This window comes from Juglans microcarpa x Juglans regia, chromosome 1D, assembly GCF_004785595.1.
Source record: "Juglans microcarpa x Juglans regia isolate MS1-56 chromosome 1D, Jm3101_v1.0, whole genome shotgun sequence".
NCBI classification, from domain to species: Eukaryota; Viridiplantae; Streptophyta; class Magnoliopsida; order Fagales; family Juglandaceae; genus Juglans; species Juglans microcarpa x Juglans regia.
In genome coordinates, this window is record NC_054594.1 from 9,164,326 (window position 1) to 9,182,299 (window position 17,974).

The 17,974-nt window shown below is 38.9% G+C and overlaps 1 protein-coding gene across 1 annotated transcript; it reads left to right on the forward strand.

Annotated features, from left to right (window-relative positions):
* LOC121260932 lies at window positions 1-1,780 on the forward strand. The gene is made up of 3 exons (XM_041163061.1): window positions 1-378; window positions 544-653; window positions 1,381-1,780. The coding sequence occupies exons 1-3, from the start codon at window positions 1-3 to the stop codon at window positions 1,778-1,780; spliced, it is 888 nt and encodes a 295-aa protein (XP_041018995.1).
* The last annotated feature ends 16,194 nt before the right edge of the window (window positions 1,781-17,974 follow it).

Genomic DNA, 17,974 nt, shown 5'->3' on the forward strand with positions numbered 1-17,974 from the left:
ATGGGCTTCATACGGGAAGTACACTATCCAAAATGGCTCTCCAGCGTAGTACTAGTCAAAAAAGCCAATGGCAAGGGGAGGATGTGTGTACACTTCACCAACCTTAACAAAGCTTGCCCCAAAGATAGCTTTCCACTATCACGAATTGACGTTATCGTGGATGCCACAGCTGGACACCAATTTTTAAGCTTTATGGACACCTACTCCGGGTACAATCAGATTAGGATGAACAAAGCAGATGAGGAGAAGACGACGTTCATAACTGACAAAGGACTCTACTGCTATCGGGTAATGCCTTTTGGGCTGAAGAATGTCGGAGCAACATATCAAAGGATGCTCAACCGGATGTTCAAGCACCAAATCGGAAAGTCTATAGAGGTATATATAGACGACTTATTGGTAAAAAGTAAGGACGTCGAATAGCACCTAACGGATCTCAGGGAGTCCTTCGTGATATTGCGAAAGTACCAAATGAAGTTGAACCCAGCCAAATGCATGTTCGGGGTAAATTCGGGCAAATTCCTGGGGTTCATAGTCTTGCAGAGAGGAATAGAGGCCAACACTGAGAAGATAGAAGCAATCTTGAGAATGGCGGCCCCCCGAACCATTAACAATACTCAGCGACTAGCAGAGAGAATAGCGGCTCTAAACAAGTTTGTGTCCCGATCCACAGACAAATGTCTCCCATTTTTTCGTATTCTGAAGAAAATGCACCCTTGGAACTAAAAATGCGACCAAGCTTTTCAATAGTTGAAGGGATATTTAGCCAACCCACCCCTATTGAAGCAACCTAATCAAGGGAAAGTTTTGTACGTGTACCTGGCAATATCCCCTTAAGCTGTGTCAGCTGTCTTAGTTAAAGAAGAGGAAGGAATGCAGGCGCCAATGTACTATGCAAGTAAGGCCCTGTGAGGCGGCAAGGTCAGATACCCGTAGATGGAAATGCTGGCATTCTCGCTAGTAGTGGCAGCTAGAAGGCTACGGTCGTACTTACAGGCCCACCCCATAAAGGTCTTAACAGAAAATCCTCTCGAAAGAGTGCTGCAAAAACTAGATTCCTCTTGACGTTTGGTCGCATGGTCCATCGAGCTCAGCGAGTTTGAAATCAGCTACTCCCTCAAAAACATAGTCAAGGGCTAAGTACTCGTAGATTTTGTTGCGGAGTTTAACGGGTTCCCCGCTGAAACTGTAGCCCAGTAGCTAGGGAAGCCTTGGACGACCTACGTCGACAGCTCAGCATGCTGGGCAGGTGGTGACATAGGAGTACATATCATCACAAAAACAAGACAAAACCATTATTTTATGGCGACGTTCTACTTCAAAGGTCACAAATAATGAAGCAAAATATGAAACCTTGATAGTAGGGTTATCCACTGCCAGGGCATTAGGCGTCAGGCAAGTAGAAGTTACGGCAAATTCTCAAATAGTGGTGAACCATGTTACAGAGACCTACACCATTAACGAGGAAAAGCTTAAAAAATATCTTGAGCAGGTATTAGTCTTGCACGACCAGTTTGAACACTTCACCATAATGCATATTCCAAGGACGAATAACTCTGTGGTAGACAGACTAGCAAAGGCAACTTTAACCAGAGACGAAGCAGAATTACCATGGGAAGTTCAACGGAGATTAATTGAAATGCCAGCTATCGAAATCTCAATTGAACAGGTAAGGCTCGGAACGCCAGAATGGGCCAAGGAAATAGAGGAATTTCTGGATATGGAAAAACTCTCCATGGGGAAGGAGATGGCAATGAAGATTAAGAAGAAAGCTACGTGATTTGTCAAAATCAACAGGGCTCTGTACAAGAGAGGCTTCGCAACACCTTTACACAGGTGCATCTCACCTAAGGAAGTGCAATATATACTTGTAGAGATACACGAAGACATCTACGGCAACCACTCAGATGGAAAAGCGTTAGCAAGGAAAGCCCTGAGGAAGGGTACTATTGGTCAAACACCCTCAGGGACACCCAGCAGTTCACCAGGAGATGCACCCAGTGTCAGGCATAAGCCCCAGTTCCCCATTGCCCACCAGAAAATTATCATCCTTCATTTCCTCGTGGCCCTTTGCCCAATGGGGAGTCGATCTGGTCGGTCCTTTCCAGCCTGGAATAGGTGGGGTAAAACACATGGTCGTAGCAGTCGATTACTTCACAAAATGGGCAGAAGCAGAAACACTAGCTACCATAACAGCTAAGGTCGTAACCAGGTTTTTATGGAAGAACATTGTGTGCAGGTTCGGGATCCCCAATACAATAATCTCAGACAACGGGAAGTAGTTCGACTCCGAGCATTACAGGGCATGGTGTCAAGAACTCGGGATAAAAGTGAAGTACTCATCACCAGGCAACCCACAAGAATACAGACAAGCAGAATCAACAAACAAATCCTTACTCAGAATTTTGAAAAAGAGAGTAGGCAATCGGAAAGGCGAATGGACAGAAGAGCTACCACGAGTTTTATAGGCTTACAGGACTTTGGTAAAACCCTGACAGGTGAGACACCTTTCGCTTTGGCGTGCGGGAGCAAAGCAGTTGCTCCCACAGAAGTTGGCTTGCCAACACACCGAACCAGCCACTTTGATCAAGCAAGGAACGACCAAGCTCATAGCGAACAACTAGACCTCCTTGAAGAGATAAGAGAATAAGCCAAAGTCCAGAACGTCCTCAGCAAGAGAAGAACAGAGCAATACTTCAACAAACGGGTCAAGCCAAGGTTGATCAAAGTCGGCAACCTTGTCCTAATAGAAGCAGGAGTCACCATATGAGGCGAAAGGAAGCTCGATCCACGGTGGGAAGGGCCTTACATAGTGACAGCTACTAACCGCCCAGGATCATATTGACTCAAAGATAGTGAAGGGAAATAATTGCAACACCCATAGAACGCCGAGTACCTAAAAAGGTTTTATCCTTAGAAAGTTCATCTTTTTGTTCGTTCATATTCATTTGATTCAGAGACAAGGTTCTGTTCTTTTTGGAATATCTATTCTTTCGGTCAATTACTTTGCTGTCTAAACGAACAGGGCGTGAAGGTCGAAAAGACCACGTGGCCCCCTCTAAGCGAACAAAGGCGTGGAGGTCATAAAGACCACACGGCCTCCTCCAAAAGAATAGGGCGTGCAGGTCACAAAGACCACACGGCTCCTTCCAAATGAATAGGATGTGGAGGTCACAAAGACCATACGACCCCTTCAAGCGAATAGGGGGTGGAGGGCGCAAAGACCACACGACCCCCTCCAAGCGAATATGGCGTGGACGTCGCAAAAAGCACACGACCCCCTTCAAACGAATAGGACGTGGAGGTCAAAAATACAACATGGCCCCCTCCAAGCGAATAGGGCATGAAGGTCGTAGAGATCACACGACCTCTTCCAAACAAATAGGGTGTGGAGGTCGCAAAGACCACACGACCACCTCCAAACGAATAGGGCATGGAGGTCACAAAGACCACATGGCCCTTCCAAATGAATAGGGTGTGGAAGTCGCAAAGATCCCACGACCCCCTCCAAACTAATAGGGCATGGAGACCGCAAAGACCACACGACCCATTCCAAAAGAATAGGGCGTGGAGGTCGCAAAGACCACATGACCCCTCCAAGCGAATATGGCGTGGAGGTCCCAAAAACCACATGGAACCCTCCAAGCGAATAGGGCTTAGAGGTCGCAAAGACCACACGACCCCCTCCAAGCAAATAGGGCGTGGAGGTCGTATGGTCCGTGGAGGTGGCAAGGATCACATGACCCCTTCCAAATGAACAGGGCGCAAAGGTTGCAAAGACCAGACGATCCCCTCAAAAGAGAAGATGGGCGTAAGGAGCCTCGAAAGAATAAAAGTACCAAAAGAGACACGGCATTATAAACAAAACATACTCCCAACATTCAACCAAAATCGACAAACAAGTTCAAGGCAAAAAGCAACAGAATGGTGAAAATCGAAGTCAAAAAAAAAAAGGCTTACAAAGATTCACAAAAAAGCCCAAAATAGGGGCCCAGTAGTCATTTCGAGCAAAAACAAATTTCTCATCCTTAAGGTGAGGGACGAGGAAAGGCGTCCGGCATCACATCCCAGCTCACTGAGTCTACATACTGACAAGCGGCAACATTAGGCGTAAAGTTTGCTAAGTTTAAACTTTTTAGGTCAGTCTGGGTGTTGGCCAAGAAATGCATTTTCAAGCTTGCTAACCCCGCGCAGTACCCATGTCCAAAGGCCCTGTCTCCGACAACGTGGGTGGCAGAAAGTTGGGGAAGTAGCTGAACAATCTCGTTGTTCGCAGCAGTCAGCTCAGCGTCTAGCCTTCCTCGCGCCACCCTTGACTCGCTCACCTCCAAAGACAACCTCTCTAGACTGGCCAGATTCTTATCTTGGCAAGCATAAATCGCAATGCGCTCCTTCTTGTACTTGGTAAAAGCAGCCTTGTCCCGGTCCAAGTCACCTCGTAGATCGGAGATCTTGGAGTCTTTCTCATGGCGCTCCTTCCAAAATGCCTTTCTCCTCACAACAACCTTCGTCGCCACCCTCTCGTGCTCCTTTTTAGAGGAAGCCAAAGCAATAACCACCTCCTTAAGCTTCTTCTTAGCACCAGCCCAAGAGCGCTCAGAGGAGTCCAATGCCCCCTTAAGGTGCAGAACCTCTACCCGAACGGTGGCCTTCTCCATCTCAGCCACATGCAGGGCAAAATTTTCACGAGCAAAAAGGCTCTCAACACGAAGGAGTTTAGACCGAAGACTAGACGACTCCTCGAGAAGAGAATCAAGGTCAGCTTCCATGGATTGGACATGACCATTAGCCTGCTCCAAACAACAGCGCAGGTTATTCCTCTCATCCTTAAGGCGGTTGTTCTCCTGCTTGGCAAAAAAGGAGAACTTTCGCCTCTCACGAACCTCATCCTCCAAATTGGACCTCTCCTCCACGACCCGAGATGCCAGGGCTTTAACATTCTACACAAGCATAGTAAAGTTAGGAGCCAAAAGAAAGTGCCTACAAACAAAAGCAAACAAGAAGGAGAAGAAGCGTTACTAGGGCCAACATCATACTCAGGCGACTTGTCATCTCCGTAACCGCCTCCAAGGGAGGCAAAGAAATACGAGGACCAGCATCCTCCTTCTGGGCAACGTCTCCCACCGAACCTACTCCAGCCTGTGCTGGGTGCCCCAACAGGAGATGCAAGGTTGTCGCAACCTTAGGCATGGGCACAGGTAGGCCACCTTCAACATGAATGCCAAAAGGCTCACAAGAAAACTCGTCTTGGCAAAAGTTTGCTCGCCGACCATCCAAATCTTCATCCTAGGGTCCTTGCCTCCACGACCGCCTAATCTCCAGGGACCTACCCACCTTTGCGAGGAGTAGTGTCCCCCTCATCGCCAAAAGATGACGGTGTTGGCGAAGGGATGGAGGCCCTATATTGGTTCGTGGGTGGAGTCTCGCCGCCTAAAGTGGTGCAGGGCAAAGAGTGTGTAGAGGAACCCAACCTTGCACTAAAGCCCGCGCTGCCACCCACAGTTTCAACCATAAGGTCTCTAACTGCAAGGGAGGTAATACCAACCACTCCTTCAATGGCATCACAGCCCAAAGCAAAGACAGCATACATGTCACTCAAATCACTCCCGCCACCAAGCACTGAATCCGCAACAAGTACCTAGGGAAATTCGAAAAGGGCGCTTGCAGAATCATTCCTCGAAGGGACTCCAATATCATAGGCCAATGAGAAATCCTCAAGAGTTTGTTTCATCAAAGCACCTAGATCATAAAGACCGGGGCTCAGCCATGTGGACGTTTTCTTGGGGATGCCACTAGCGTGGCCTGGCTAGGAACAACAACATCCATGCCCGCCCCTGGCGTCATTTTCTCGGGAGAGCCAACAACGCTGTTAGGAGTCACGCCCTCAATGTGAGGGCATTTCATTTTCAGCCCCATAGTCTGAGGAACACTCCATTTCGTCCGTCGGGGGAGGGGGGACTGGTTTGAGCTTTTTTCCCATGACATTGGTGTGACTAGGCATCGATAGAAACCTATCAATACTAGAGTAAAAAGGAAGGTCATCCGACCACAGATTGTCGCGACCATGGTCTTTCGTCCATTCATGGACAAGATTCACTCAATTTTGTTGACTATCGGTCAATCCCAACGGGAATAGTTTTTCATCAGGTACGCGCCCCCAGTTGGCCGAGACATGTTAATCCTTAACGAGCTTTTCATCAGCGGGGTATTCCCAACCATCACCAAAGATCAAGAAAAACTTACTGGTCCACTGCTTGGCGTTGGAGTAACGCCCCTCGAAGGCTGCCAGGCGTTGCCCGTGCACACGAAAGCTACAAATGTTCCCAGGTAAGGACACCACCCCGTAGAAAGACAGAAATTCCTTTGGCGTAAGATCAGGGTACACCTCCCCAAGAGGCTTAGAACACGGCGGAAGACGACTCAAGCACACATCAGCACGCGCCACGCCACGCCTTGCTTTGAAGCTTGGCAAGGGCAAGCTTCAAAAAATTCAACAGATCATGCACTGGGCAGATGAAAGGAAGGTGAATCCCGTTGGCAAGAGAATAAACCGTTAGGGCTACAACCTTGTGATAACCCTCTTCATCAATCCATCCACCTCTATGGGACATTCATATCCACCAATTCAGGAATACAGAAAGATTCCCTCAGTTCGACAAGGTCTTCCACACCCAGAACCAAGTGCCAAGAATACCTATCGAAGGAAATGGGTTGATGGGCGAGAGAGGATTTGAGCTTTTGCTTGGCCACTGTCTTAGCAGGACTGCAACTAGCCATTACGGAAGTCTTGAGGGAAGAAAATGCAGGGATACGAGAAGGAAAGCGAGGGAATTTAAAGAACATAGTAAAGGGGAATACGAGAGAAGATGAGGAAGACAAGAGAGCAAATGAGAGTGAAGCCAGAAGTGATGGGAGGCGAAACAACTTGTAAAGTGCACCCAAGAAAGGTAATCATGAAGAACCTGGGTAATTCGAAAGGTTTGGTTGTGCCGGCAGTCACAACCCTCTTTGTAAACACATTAAATGAGCAGGAATTATTATGGCTGACGTAAGCCATGTCTTTCCTAAAAGGGAAAAAGAGTGGATTGATGCGAATAAGACTAGTGGGGTAAGTAACCAACAAAAAAAAAGAAAGACCACGAGCCTGATTGTTTAATTTCCTATGTGCAAGCACAAAAGAAATTATCGGAGTAACTGGAGGGGACATTTAGACCCTTGGGCTGAGAGCCCGTCTAAGGCCAAACCCATATCTGAGGCCAAGTCCATCTGTAAGCCAGAAAGACTTGCGAATGGCTTGAAGCTAAGAGTCCTATAAGTAAATGACCCACCACCACAATTACAGGTGAGATAACCTTGAAGAGTGGGGGATGAGGCCCAAGGCAAAGTACGAATATCTTACATGAGATAACTCCCACAAAACAAGAGATATCATCTCTGTTTAATTGATAGATCATGAAGGATAAGCACGAAGGACTGGCGATCAGAGTTATTTATTGCCACGCCGAACCATTTTATAAATAAATCGATGGAGGTAACATTTTCCATCATGATCTCTACTTTTATATACTTATTTTTATATCGTTACAAGTAAACATAATGCGAACTTGTAGATTTTCTTATGGCCAATGCTATCCAAGTTTGTAATAATTTTCTTGATTTCAATGCCCAAACCACATTTTTACAGAACAGGAAGTTTTAGATATATATTTATTATTATTATCAACCCACTGTCAACACAACTTTCTAGAACATCCAATACCTAATTACATTCAATTTCAACCAAGCATTAATACAAACGTACTACATCTACGTAGCCCACATACCATTTATTGGAAATAAACGTACAACCTATTTATAAACAAACCACAGTGGTACAAACGTACTACCTGTAGCACACTATTGTGTATATTCATGTCTGATTGCACCATGCTACCAAAAATACAATAAATTACCTACTCCTCCTGACACTAAGATAATATAAAATAGTTTTAGATAAAAATTAAAAATTAAATAAAATATTATTAAAATATTTTTTTTAATATTATGATTATTTTAAAATTTAAAAAAATTGAATTATTTATTATATTTTGTGTGAAAATTTAAAAAAATTATAATAAATATATGAGATGAAATGAAACAATTCCTGTATCTAAATAAGGTATAAATATTTGTGAATCGTGTATGTACACTTCCAGAACTATTATAAATACCAAAAAGATAAAAAAAATACCATATTTTCCTATGTACACTTACATACCTCTATCAGATAAACATATTACACTTCCAAAACTATTACATTGAAGCATATTACACTCAAACCCAATACCGCGATTATCAACCCAACAACAAAGCCACACTCATATGCCGCTCATTCAAATTTCATCGTGCATGCTGCAATTACCCAATATGCTGCACTGGAAACGTAAAAGAAACTGATTGGCATTCCTTGAATAAATATAAATGTTTCCACAAAATTCAAAAATGCTTTGTAGTGGTACTATAACAGTAACCTCAAGATATTAGAAACTAGCTGACTGATTTGCACTAAGTCCCATGGGAGCACTACAACAAATTTGAGATTTTGGGATGAAATTATTTAGGGACGAAATTTTTTTCATCCCTAAAAGTCATTTTTTGAGACGAAATTTAAATTTCGTCTCAAAAAATCGATGAATTTAGAAAATCGTTCGAACGTCAAAATAACCGTTCGAACAGTATTTTCTGTGACGAATTAAATCGTCTCAAAAAAATTTTTCCGTTCGAAAGTGAAAAAATACGTTCGAACAGTAAAATTTGGCGGATAATTACTTTATTATGGCGGGGAAAGTTCAAAAACGTTCGAACGAGAATTTGTTGTGTTCGAACGGAAAATATTTGGTGGTAAATCCTGGCGGGAAGGTTTCTAAACCGTTCGAACGGAATATATTTAGTTAGAACATATTCAAGCACCACATTTATACATTCGAAGGTATAATATTAATCTCGGTACGAAACTCAAAATATAAAAAATATATATCATATATACAAATTCATTAATTAATTTTATGTAATTAATTTTAAAATATTTTAATAATTTCTTTTACGTTAAATAAGATTTTTAGTTAAATAAATATTATCAACCACATATATATTAATCAACCAAATAAAGCAAATTATCAAAATGCCATATATATTGTTCATAATTACAACAAAAGAAAATATAAATAAAAGATAAAAACTATTGTGATGCGAGGTCTCTACACACATCCTCGACTGCAGCTAATTGTGTCTCTATCTGTGTCAGTCGAGTACTAACTGTGACCTGAGTTGCATTATTGGCATTAATCACTGTACGTAACTCATTAACCTCTGTACGTAACCCAGAGACGGTAGCCATAATCTCTGTACGCAACTCAGACATGGCAGTATGCACTGCAGTATGCACTACATCAATCACTGCTGATGTGTGTACGCTGATCTCAGCACGCAATATGTCAGCCATCTCCTCGCGAATATATGTGCGTGATGTCTCAGCCTGTGTAGATGTCTCACCAGCCGATACTCCAGTATCTCCCGGTTGCGCATCTCTCTGAATCTCAGCCCTGTCAGGAACAGCCCCACGAAAATGAAATCTAGAGTGTCCCGTGCTCCGTGATAGGGTGGTGCTGTTGATCGGTGCCATCGGAAATCGGGAACGCTCGGCAGGTTCGGACACAACCCCGGCATGTAGCAAAAATCGAGTGATGAGGATCCCAAACAGAAGTATATCTGTCGTAATGAACTGTGCCTCTGATCGGATTCTCTCAAATATATAACCAACGAGGTCGATCGGGATGCCACGAGCGACCCGTATCATAAATCTCGCTCGATCCATGCCGACCTCCGTCTTGTGCTGCCGTGGGTCAATATTATTGGCAATGATCGAATTCATAATCTTGAAGAATGAAGATAAATCTGCCTGCCTAATACTCTTGGAGCCATCGTACACTGGAGCATCTGGATCAACAATCAAGTCTCTGATCTCGTGATCAGCAAGTGTATCGATCTCATCTGTGTAATCTAGTCCCTCGTCCTGAGACATAGCTGCATCACGTGAAGGACCAGACTCTCTAGGCGGCAGGTTTGGATAGGCATCAAGAAGCCTAGGAATACCCAGATATACAGCGAGTTCGTCTGCTGAAAATATAACAGGAGCTCCTCGGACACAGATCCTATATGCCCCTCCATCGTCTGGGCTAGCAGCACCGAGCTCTTTATAGAACTCAGTAACGATCTCAATGAAGGAAACGAGCTCCATTCCTTCTTCTCGCTGATCTAAGATTGGTGCCCAACCACGATCATTGAATACTGATGGAAGGGAATGACCCTCCCATATAAGAGCGACAAAATCAGACAGTTTTACCTGTCGCTCAAGTAAAACGGTTCGCTCTCGAACTGTTTGGATGGAAGGTTCTCCTGATCTACCACCCGTTTACGGTCCCAATAAGACATTATTATGATCCTGAAATTTTAAAAATAAAATATACATTCAAGATTAGTGATAAAATCTAATTACGACTAAAAGATTTACAAAATTATATACTAATAGCAATTTAATAAATTAATTGATAGAACATATAATCAATTAAACGATGAAAACAATTTAATAAGCTAATAAAATGTTAATGGAATGAATTTAATAATTAGCGTTCGAACGTCTAAATATATGGTCGAACGGACAATTACAACGTTCGAACGTGTCGATCAAGTTCGAACGTACAGGTTTACCATTCGAACGGACTGGTTAATACCGTTCGAACGTAAAACAGATCTAACTCGGCCATGGCTGAGTCAACTCAGTGGCCATGAAAATACTCAAAAATTAATCGATTCCGTGGTTTCTTCGACTAAAAACAAAGTACTCTTCATTTCTAAACATCCTACGATAGATTTATGATGTTCTACGGTAATTATTGATGAAAAAATGCAATTTAAAAAAAAAACAAATAAAACCATAAAATTATAAAATAAACGGTAAAACGAGTTTGAAAATACATACCTTTACTTGGGAGGAAAAGTGATTGACGTATGTGCTGATCACGACGGCAGACGGCGGTGAATGTAGTGCGTTCAAACGTTTTCTCGCTTTTTCAAACGGTGGGGACGGCGGCGTGAGAGAAGGAGCTGCCTGCGATAACTTATACGTGCATAACCGTTCGAACGTTAGAACGTTAATATAAAACCGTTCGACCGTTACTATTTCACGTTCGAACAGAAGTTTTGTAAGTTTATTAAAAAATATATTAAATGTATACTATATTTATATTCCTATAAATTGTTATAATATATATACTATTATAGTAGATTATATATACTGTAATATATATGTAATATTATAATATATATTATGATAGTAGAATACTTTAAATGAAAGCATAATAACTTATAAAATATTTTTTTATAGTATAATAGTAATATATCATAATACTTTACTATCAAAGTGTTATATATGAGATATTAATATGTATATAGTACCACATAATAGCATGTAGTGCTATATGGTATGAGTTTATACTTAACTAATATATGTCATATTATATATTCCATTATACTTTACCTACTAAAGTTATATATGACATTATACAACATATATATATAGAGTATAGCTTACTAATATACTATCATCTTATAAATTTCTCTACACTTTATTATGTGACCTTAGTATATTTGAGGCTATATATATGTGAGTATATATTAATAATACATATGATCTTAATAATATATATGATAGTATAGGTCACTACATATATGATAATATATATTACTATATATATATATATACTATATATTTAGTATAGATTACTATATATATGATAGTATATATTACATTATATATGATAGTATATATAACTAATACATATGATGTTATAGTACTTTTCATTTAATGATGAAAAAAGTTATATTTAAACATAAAGGATATGTGTTCGAACGGTACTCGTAAACCGTTCGAACACATATGTTAACGTTTGAACGTAAAAAAACATTCGAACGGACAAGGCAAATGGCGGGAAAACATCCCGCCAAAAAACAAAACAGCTGGATTACCGTTCGAACGTAATTTGTTATAGTTCGAACGGATTATTGCAGTGGTGGGAAAATATCCCGCCAATTAAACTATAGTATCATCTAATATGTCTATATATATTAATGTTGTTCTTTTATTCAAAAGGTGTAATGAAAAAAAAATATAAATAAACATTTACAATACCGTTTGAACAGTTAGAAATTAAAGTTCGAACGGTTAATTTTCGAGCGGTAATAAATCAATAACGTTCGAACACATATGTTAACGTTCGAACGTGAAAATTAGGAGGGAATTTTCTCCCGCTTAATATTTTCACGTTCGAACGGTTAGTAAATAACAGTTCGAACATGAAATGTTCTTCAAAAACACGACAGAACCTCACAATTCTGTTTCTCTCCTCCTACTGTCGCTCCGTGTGGTCGCCTGAAGATTACCCCTTCGCATATCAGAGGTATTCTTTCTCAAACTAGCCCTTAAGCTCAAAAAAATTGTTCATCTCACTCCATTATTCTCGGATTATTACTTGTAGGATAGTTTGTGATTATTCTCGGATTATTTCCTTTTCATCTTAAAAAATTCAGGTATTTCTTTTAAAATATAAATGTATGGTTTGAACTTTATATTTTGCAATGTTAGAAAGTTGTATGCTTTGAGATTGTTGTTTGTGTTTGTTAGAGTTTGGGATTAATGGAGTTTTCGGCGTTGTTGAAGACGACTAGAATCTGGAATGAATACGTTTGAACGGGTTCGGATTACCGTTCGAACGTATTCATTTTGTTCGAACATAGGTTCTCATAGTTCGAACGGATAATAACATTACATTAATAACGTATACAGAATACGTTAAGTTTGGTATGGTTATAAATTATATGTACTACTAAATCACAAATAATTAGGACCAACTACCATTTAATATTGTTAATTCTAAATAAATAAAATTAATATTCAAATTAAAATACTACTAAATATTTAAATTAAAATTGAAATAGTTAAGATTTAATAATACTTAAATACTTAAAGATAAATTAATAAGTTTAATATTCAAATTAAAATACTACTAAATCTTTAAATTAAAATAGAAATAGTTAAGATTTAATAATACTTAAATACTTAAAGATAAATTAATAAGTTTAATATTCAAATTAAAATACTACTAAATCTTTAAATTAAAATAGAAATAGTTAAGATTTAATAATACTTAAATACTTAAAGATAAATTAATAAAATTAATATTCAAATTAAAATACTACTAAATCTTTAAATTAAAATAGAAATAGTTAAGATTTAATAATACTTAAATACTTAAAGATAAATTAATAAAATTAATATTCAAATTAAAATAAACTAATTATGATCTGACAAAATTATATGCTGCATCGCACACTGATCGTAATGGAGAGTGGACTCATCCTGATGCCCATGAAAATTATGTAAGTTTTATAACCTGTTTTAATTAAATATATTAGAATATTTATGACGATATTAATTCTTTATCTTATATATGGCTAGGATAAAATGATTGCCCTACGTGCTGAATCTGCGTCAGATCAAAATTCCTCAACAAGTGATATTGAGATTTTTACACAAGTCCTGGGTCAACGTTCAGGATATTTGAGGGGTTTGGGTCGTTGTGTAAAGCCTGGTCCCTCTTTCTCTTCTTCTGGGAATGCATCTATGACTTCTATAGCGCTAGAGAATGCGAATTTCAGAATCGAAAAATTGACTGCAAGACAGTATGAGTTAGAGGCTCAATTGACAAAACAAGCAGATATGGAGATGCGCCCCAAACAACATGAAGAACAACAAGAAGAGTTCAGAAGACAGATGCAACTCCAAATGCAGCAGCTTATGTAACAGTACAGGCCTCTAAGCAACTGATGGATTTTGGGATTATCTATTTATGTACGAACAATGCCCGTCTCGACTGTTATTTATTTAATTTGCGCTTATTTTAACACTTTTGTGAGTGTTAAACAGTTTCTAATGTATTTTTTCAAATAGTATGAATGTCTATTTGGTTTTCTATTATTGATTTAAATTAAAGAGATATCGTTCGAACGAACGTAAAACGTTCGAACTCTATGTAACGACAATAGCGTTCGAACGTAAACGTAATGTTCGAACGAAATTTATGTTCGTAGAGTTCGAACGATCACACAACGTTCGAACGTAAATAATTTCAGTCGTGTTCGAACATAGCCTATACCGTTCGAACCCATATACCGTTCGACCTGACCATTTAACGTTCGAACACAAAGACAATTCATAACGTTCGAACGAATTCATGTGTGTTCGAACATATTTCGAAATCGTTCAAACACGTCACTACTGTTCGAACTTAAAATTTTTTCCGTTCGAACCATTTTCTAGGACAAATTTAAACCGTGACAAAAAAAATTTTCGTTCGAACGTGTTCGAACGGTTTCCTTCAATTTCGTCCCAAAATACCTTTTGGCACAGTGATATTGGAACGACTTTGGGACGAATTTTTTTCGTCCCAAAAATTTTTTTGGGACGAAATTGGGGTCTTTTGGGAAGAAAATTTTCATCCCAAAAGACCCTTTCTGTTGTAGTGGAGCAAGCATGACGTATCTTGGATATATTAGAAATTGAAAATTAACACAAAGACCTTCCATATGGAAAATTTCAACAAGTTCTATAAATGGAAAACAATGCAATAATATCATGCCTCAGTCCCAAGTGGCGTTGGTTGTATGACAATACTACACTGGGTTGGGATAACAACCTTATCAACACTAAGACTAAGTTATGCTTCTGGGACCCCACCATAATGTAAATCGTCGTCAAATATTTTTCTATATGTCTAAACTGACAAAACAAAAATATGCATCTATTAGAAAAGAATATGCATGCAGTATACCATTTAGACAATTAGTTGACTACAAAATACTACTTGTTTCTTTTTTCTCTTGATTCAAGCCTTCTCAACCGGATGAACCTTTCTTCTCGTTTGCGGTCTCCCTTTTCATTGAACTACGTGAGAGTTTAATATTTTCTTACCCTTCTTGGTGACGACGTTCTCCTTCATTTTCGTTGAACTGGACTCAAGCTATAATCCAGCAAACTTGTACTCGAAGTCGTCCAAAACGCACAGGAAAGCGTTGAAATGGTCATCACTTGGGAATACACGCGTGGTCAATTTCAAACATATTTTAACCACAAGGTCATATTGTCTTGCATCTGGCTTGACCCGTAAGTCATCATAGTTACTCTTGATTAGTGTGTATCTCCTCTTTAAGTTTTTCATCATTCTAGTACATATTTATCTGGCAACTCTTTAATGTGCTTCATTTGACAGATTTTAAATTCATGCCTACAGATAATAAACCTCATCTCAAACAGGGCACACGTGCATTTAACTTTGCATTCATCCTCGTTCAAGTAAACTGAGTACTTCACGATTTTTACGTGTGGTAGAGCCACACGATGCCTGAGGTAGGCGACATACAGTGATGATGTCGGTAGCAAGGATGCAGGAGGAGGAGTGAGGCCGCGTGGAAGGACAACGAGTTGGGGGGAGAGAAAGGGGGGAACATGGGGGAAGAATGAAATTGAATTTGGGTGCTATCCCAACACAAATCAAAACACACTTTTCACATTTAAAAAAAAAAATTGCCACGTAGGTGTGTGGAGGTTGAGGAACGGTAGGTGGTTGTGTAGAAGAATTCTTTAAACAAAACCTCCTCCCTCCCTCCTAAGAAACTCTCTCACTGAAAATGATCCCCTCCAAATATGAGGGAGGCCGCTCCCTTCCTATCACTATTGTCGCTTACTTGTGTTAATAAACATTTTGCAAGGTTTTTTTTTTTTTTCAATTTATTTCTCCTTTGACTTCACATTGGCCTATTTACAACCATTCTCGTTTGTTTTTATAAAACTTCCCAATTTATCTCATTTCATCTTATCTAATCATTACAATTTTATTAAATTCTCATACAAAATAAATTAAACAATTCAACTTTTTCAAATCTCAAAATAAAAATAATATTAAAAAAATATATTCTAACAATATTTTATTTAATTTTTAACCTTCATCTCAACTTATCACATCTCTTATGTGAAAACAAACGAGAAGTGTCCAGATATTCACACATTACCCCATGCAACTCTCAACCCGTCGATCTATTAATAATAAAAAATAATCGTCAGGATATAATTGGCGTGTGACGCTTGAATTGGCGTGTGACGCTCACGCATCACACAGATCTCACATAGACTTTGCGAATAGATCCAACATCTCAGGTCTTTAATTCTAGTTAGGGGTGGCAAATCGTGTTTTCGAGTCGTGATCGTATCGTGTTAAGTCATGAATATTCAACTATATAGGTCAACCCAAACCCAACCCATTAAACTAAACGTGTCAAACTTCTAAACCTTAACTCAACCCATTTAGATAACGGGTCATGTCATGTCACATGTTTTGACCCGTTTAATAATTAATTAAAAATATATTAACACGACATGACTCATTTAAATCCATTTGTTTCATGTAAATGAGTTGAAGTAAAATACATAACGCATTTGACATGATTAACATAATTTCATATAAAAGTTAAAATATCTATTTATTAATAATTACAATATCTTAAAAAATATATCAATATTTTTTAAATTTTAACATATAATAAAACCAATATTACAAGCCTTACGATAAAAAATATGAGCATAAGTCTAAAATTACAATCTCAACAATAAAAACATAAGCGTATCGAGAAATATCAATATTATAACTTAGCAATAATAAAATTTTAATTTTGAAATAAATTCTAAACGGGTCAAAACAAGTTGATTTCGTGTTAAGCAGGTTGACCTATTTATAAATCATGTCTTAACAGGTCAACCTATTTTGACTTGAACCCATTAACATTAAACCCAAATCCGTTAATTTCGTATCGTATTAGTGTTGGGTTCACGGGTCGTGTCATATTGCCACCTCTAGTCTTAACGTGTCAACCCGTTTTGATCCGAGCCCGTTAAAATAAACTCAAATCGGCTAATTTCATGTCGTCTTCATGTTAGATTCACAGTTCGTGTCATTTATTACCACCCCTAAAAATCACCATTTGGCTCGCCTCTTAGACAATCATGGGATGGGTTAGAACCAATTTATAAGCTCTAGAACCTTTTTTTTTTTTTTTCTTTTTTTGTATTCTACTATTATAATAACGTGCTGGCTGGTATCTTAACCCTTTCTTTATGCTTCTTTTTGATAAATGAAATGCTTGCTTAGGTTGCTTAGGTTAAAGAAAGACAAGAATCAAACAAAGCACATTATGTCAACGCAAATTTAATCTAGAGGTCAATATATCTCTTTATATATTCAGAAAATAAGTAGATGCTAATTGCATGTCAAGAGACACAATAATACCATAGTCAGTAAAATCTAAATCTCTTACCTGAAAGAATGAAATTTAAATATATTAGAAAGAGCACCAACTATGAAAGTACATTGTTGGCCCACTAAAATGAGTCCATCTTCCATATTGACTTGCACCAAAGAAACCACTACGTAGAAAATGAAAAAAGAATCTTTGAATTACATTTTGACATTACATGGTCACCATGTTATGGTGAAAGAATCATTTGATTAATCTTTGTTGTGCTATGTTTGGCAATTATGATGAACATTACAGAAAAGAGAAAGTAAGAAAAACACAAATTTAACGTGATTCGTTAGTGTGCCTACTTCCACAGGAGTGGGAGCTAAATTTTCACTAAGTGTCAAATCAAAGTTACATCATATGTATTTATACTAAACCCTAATCATACAAAAGATATTAGAAAATTTCAATAATACCAATGTACTGTACCATACAAAAGATTACATAATATGTATTTATCCTAAACTCTAGTCGCTCCGCTCTGCTCCACTCGGTACACTATGCTCCCCTCACTCTGCTCTGCTTTATT

What these genes read in the sequence shown, in the direction of transcription:
- LOC121260932 (XM_041163061.1), top strand. Translation starts at nt 1, where the DNA reads ATGGGCTTCATACGGGAAGTACACTATCCAAAATGGCTCTCCAGCGTA. An exon ending in AAATCGGAAAGTCTATAGAG is followed by an intron (nt 379 to 543) that starts GTATATATAGAC and finishes ATAGTCTTGCAG; the next exon opens with AGAGGAATAGAGGCCAACAC. An exon ending in AGAATAGCGGCTCTAAACAA is followed by an intron (nt 654 to 1,380) that starts GTTTGTGTCCCG and finishes ATCCACTGCCAG; the next exon opens with GGCATTAGGCGTCAGGCAAG.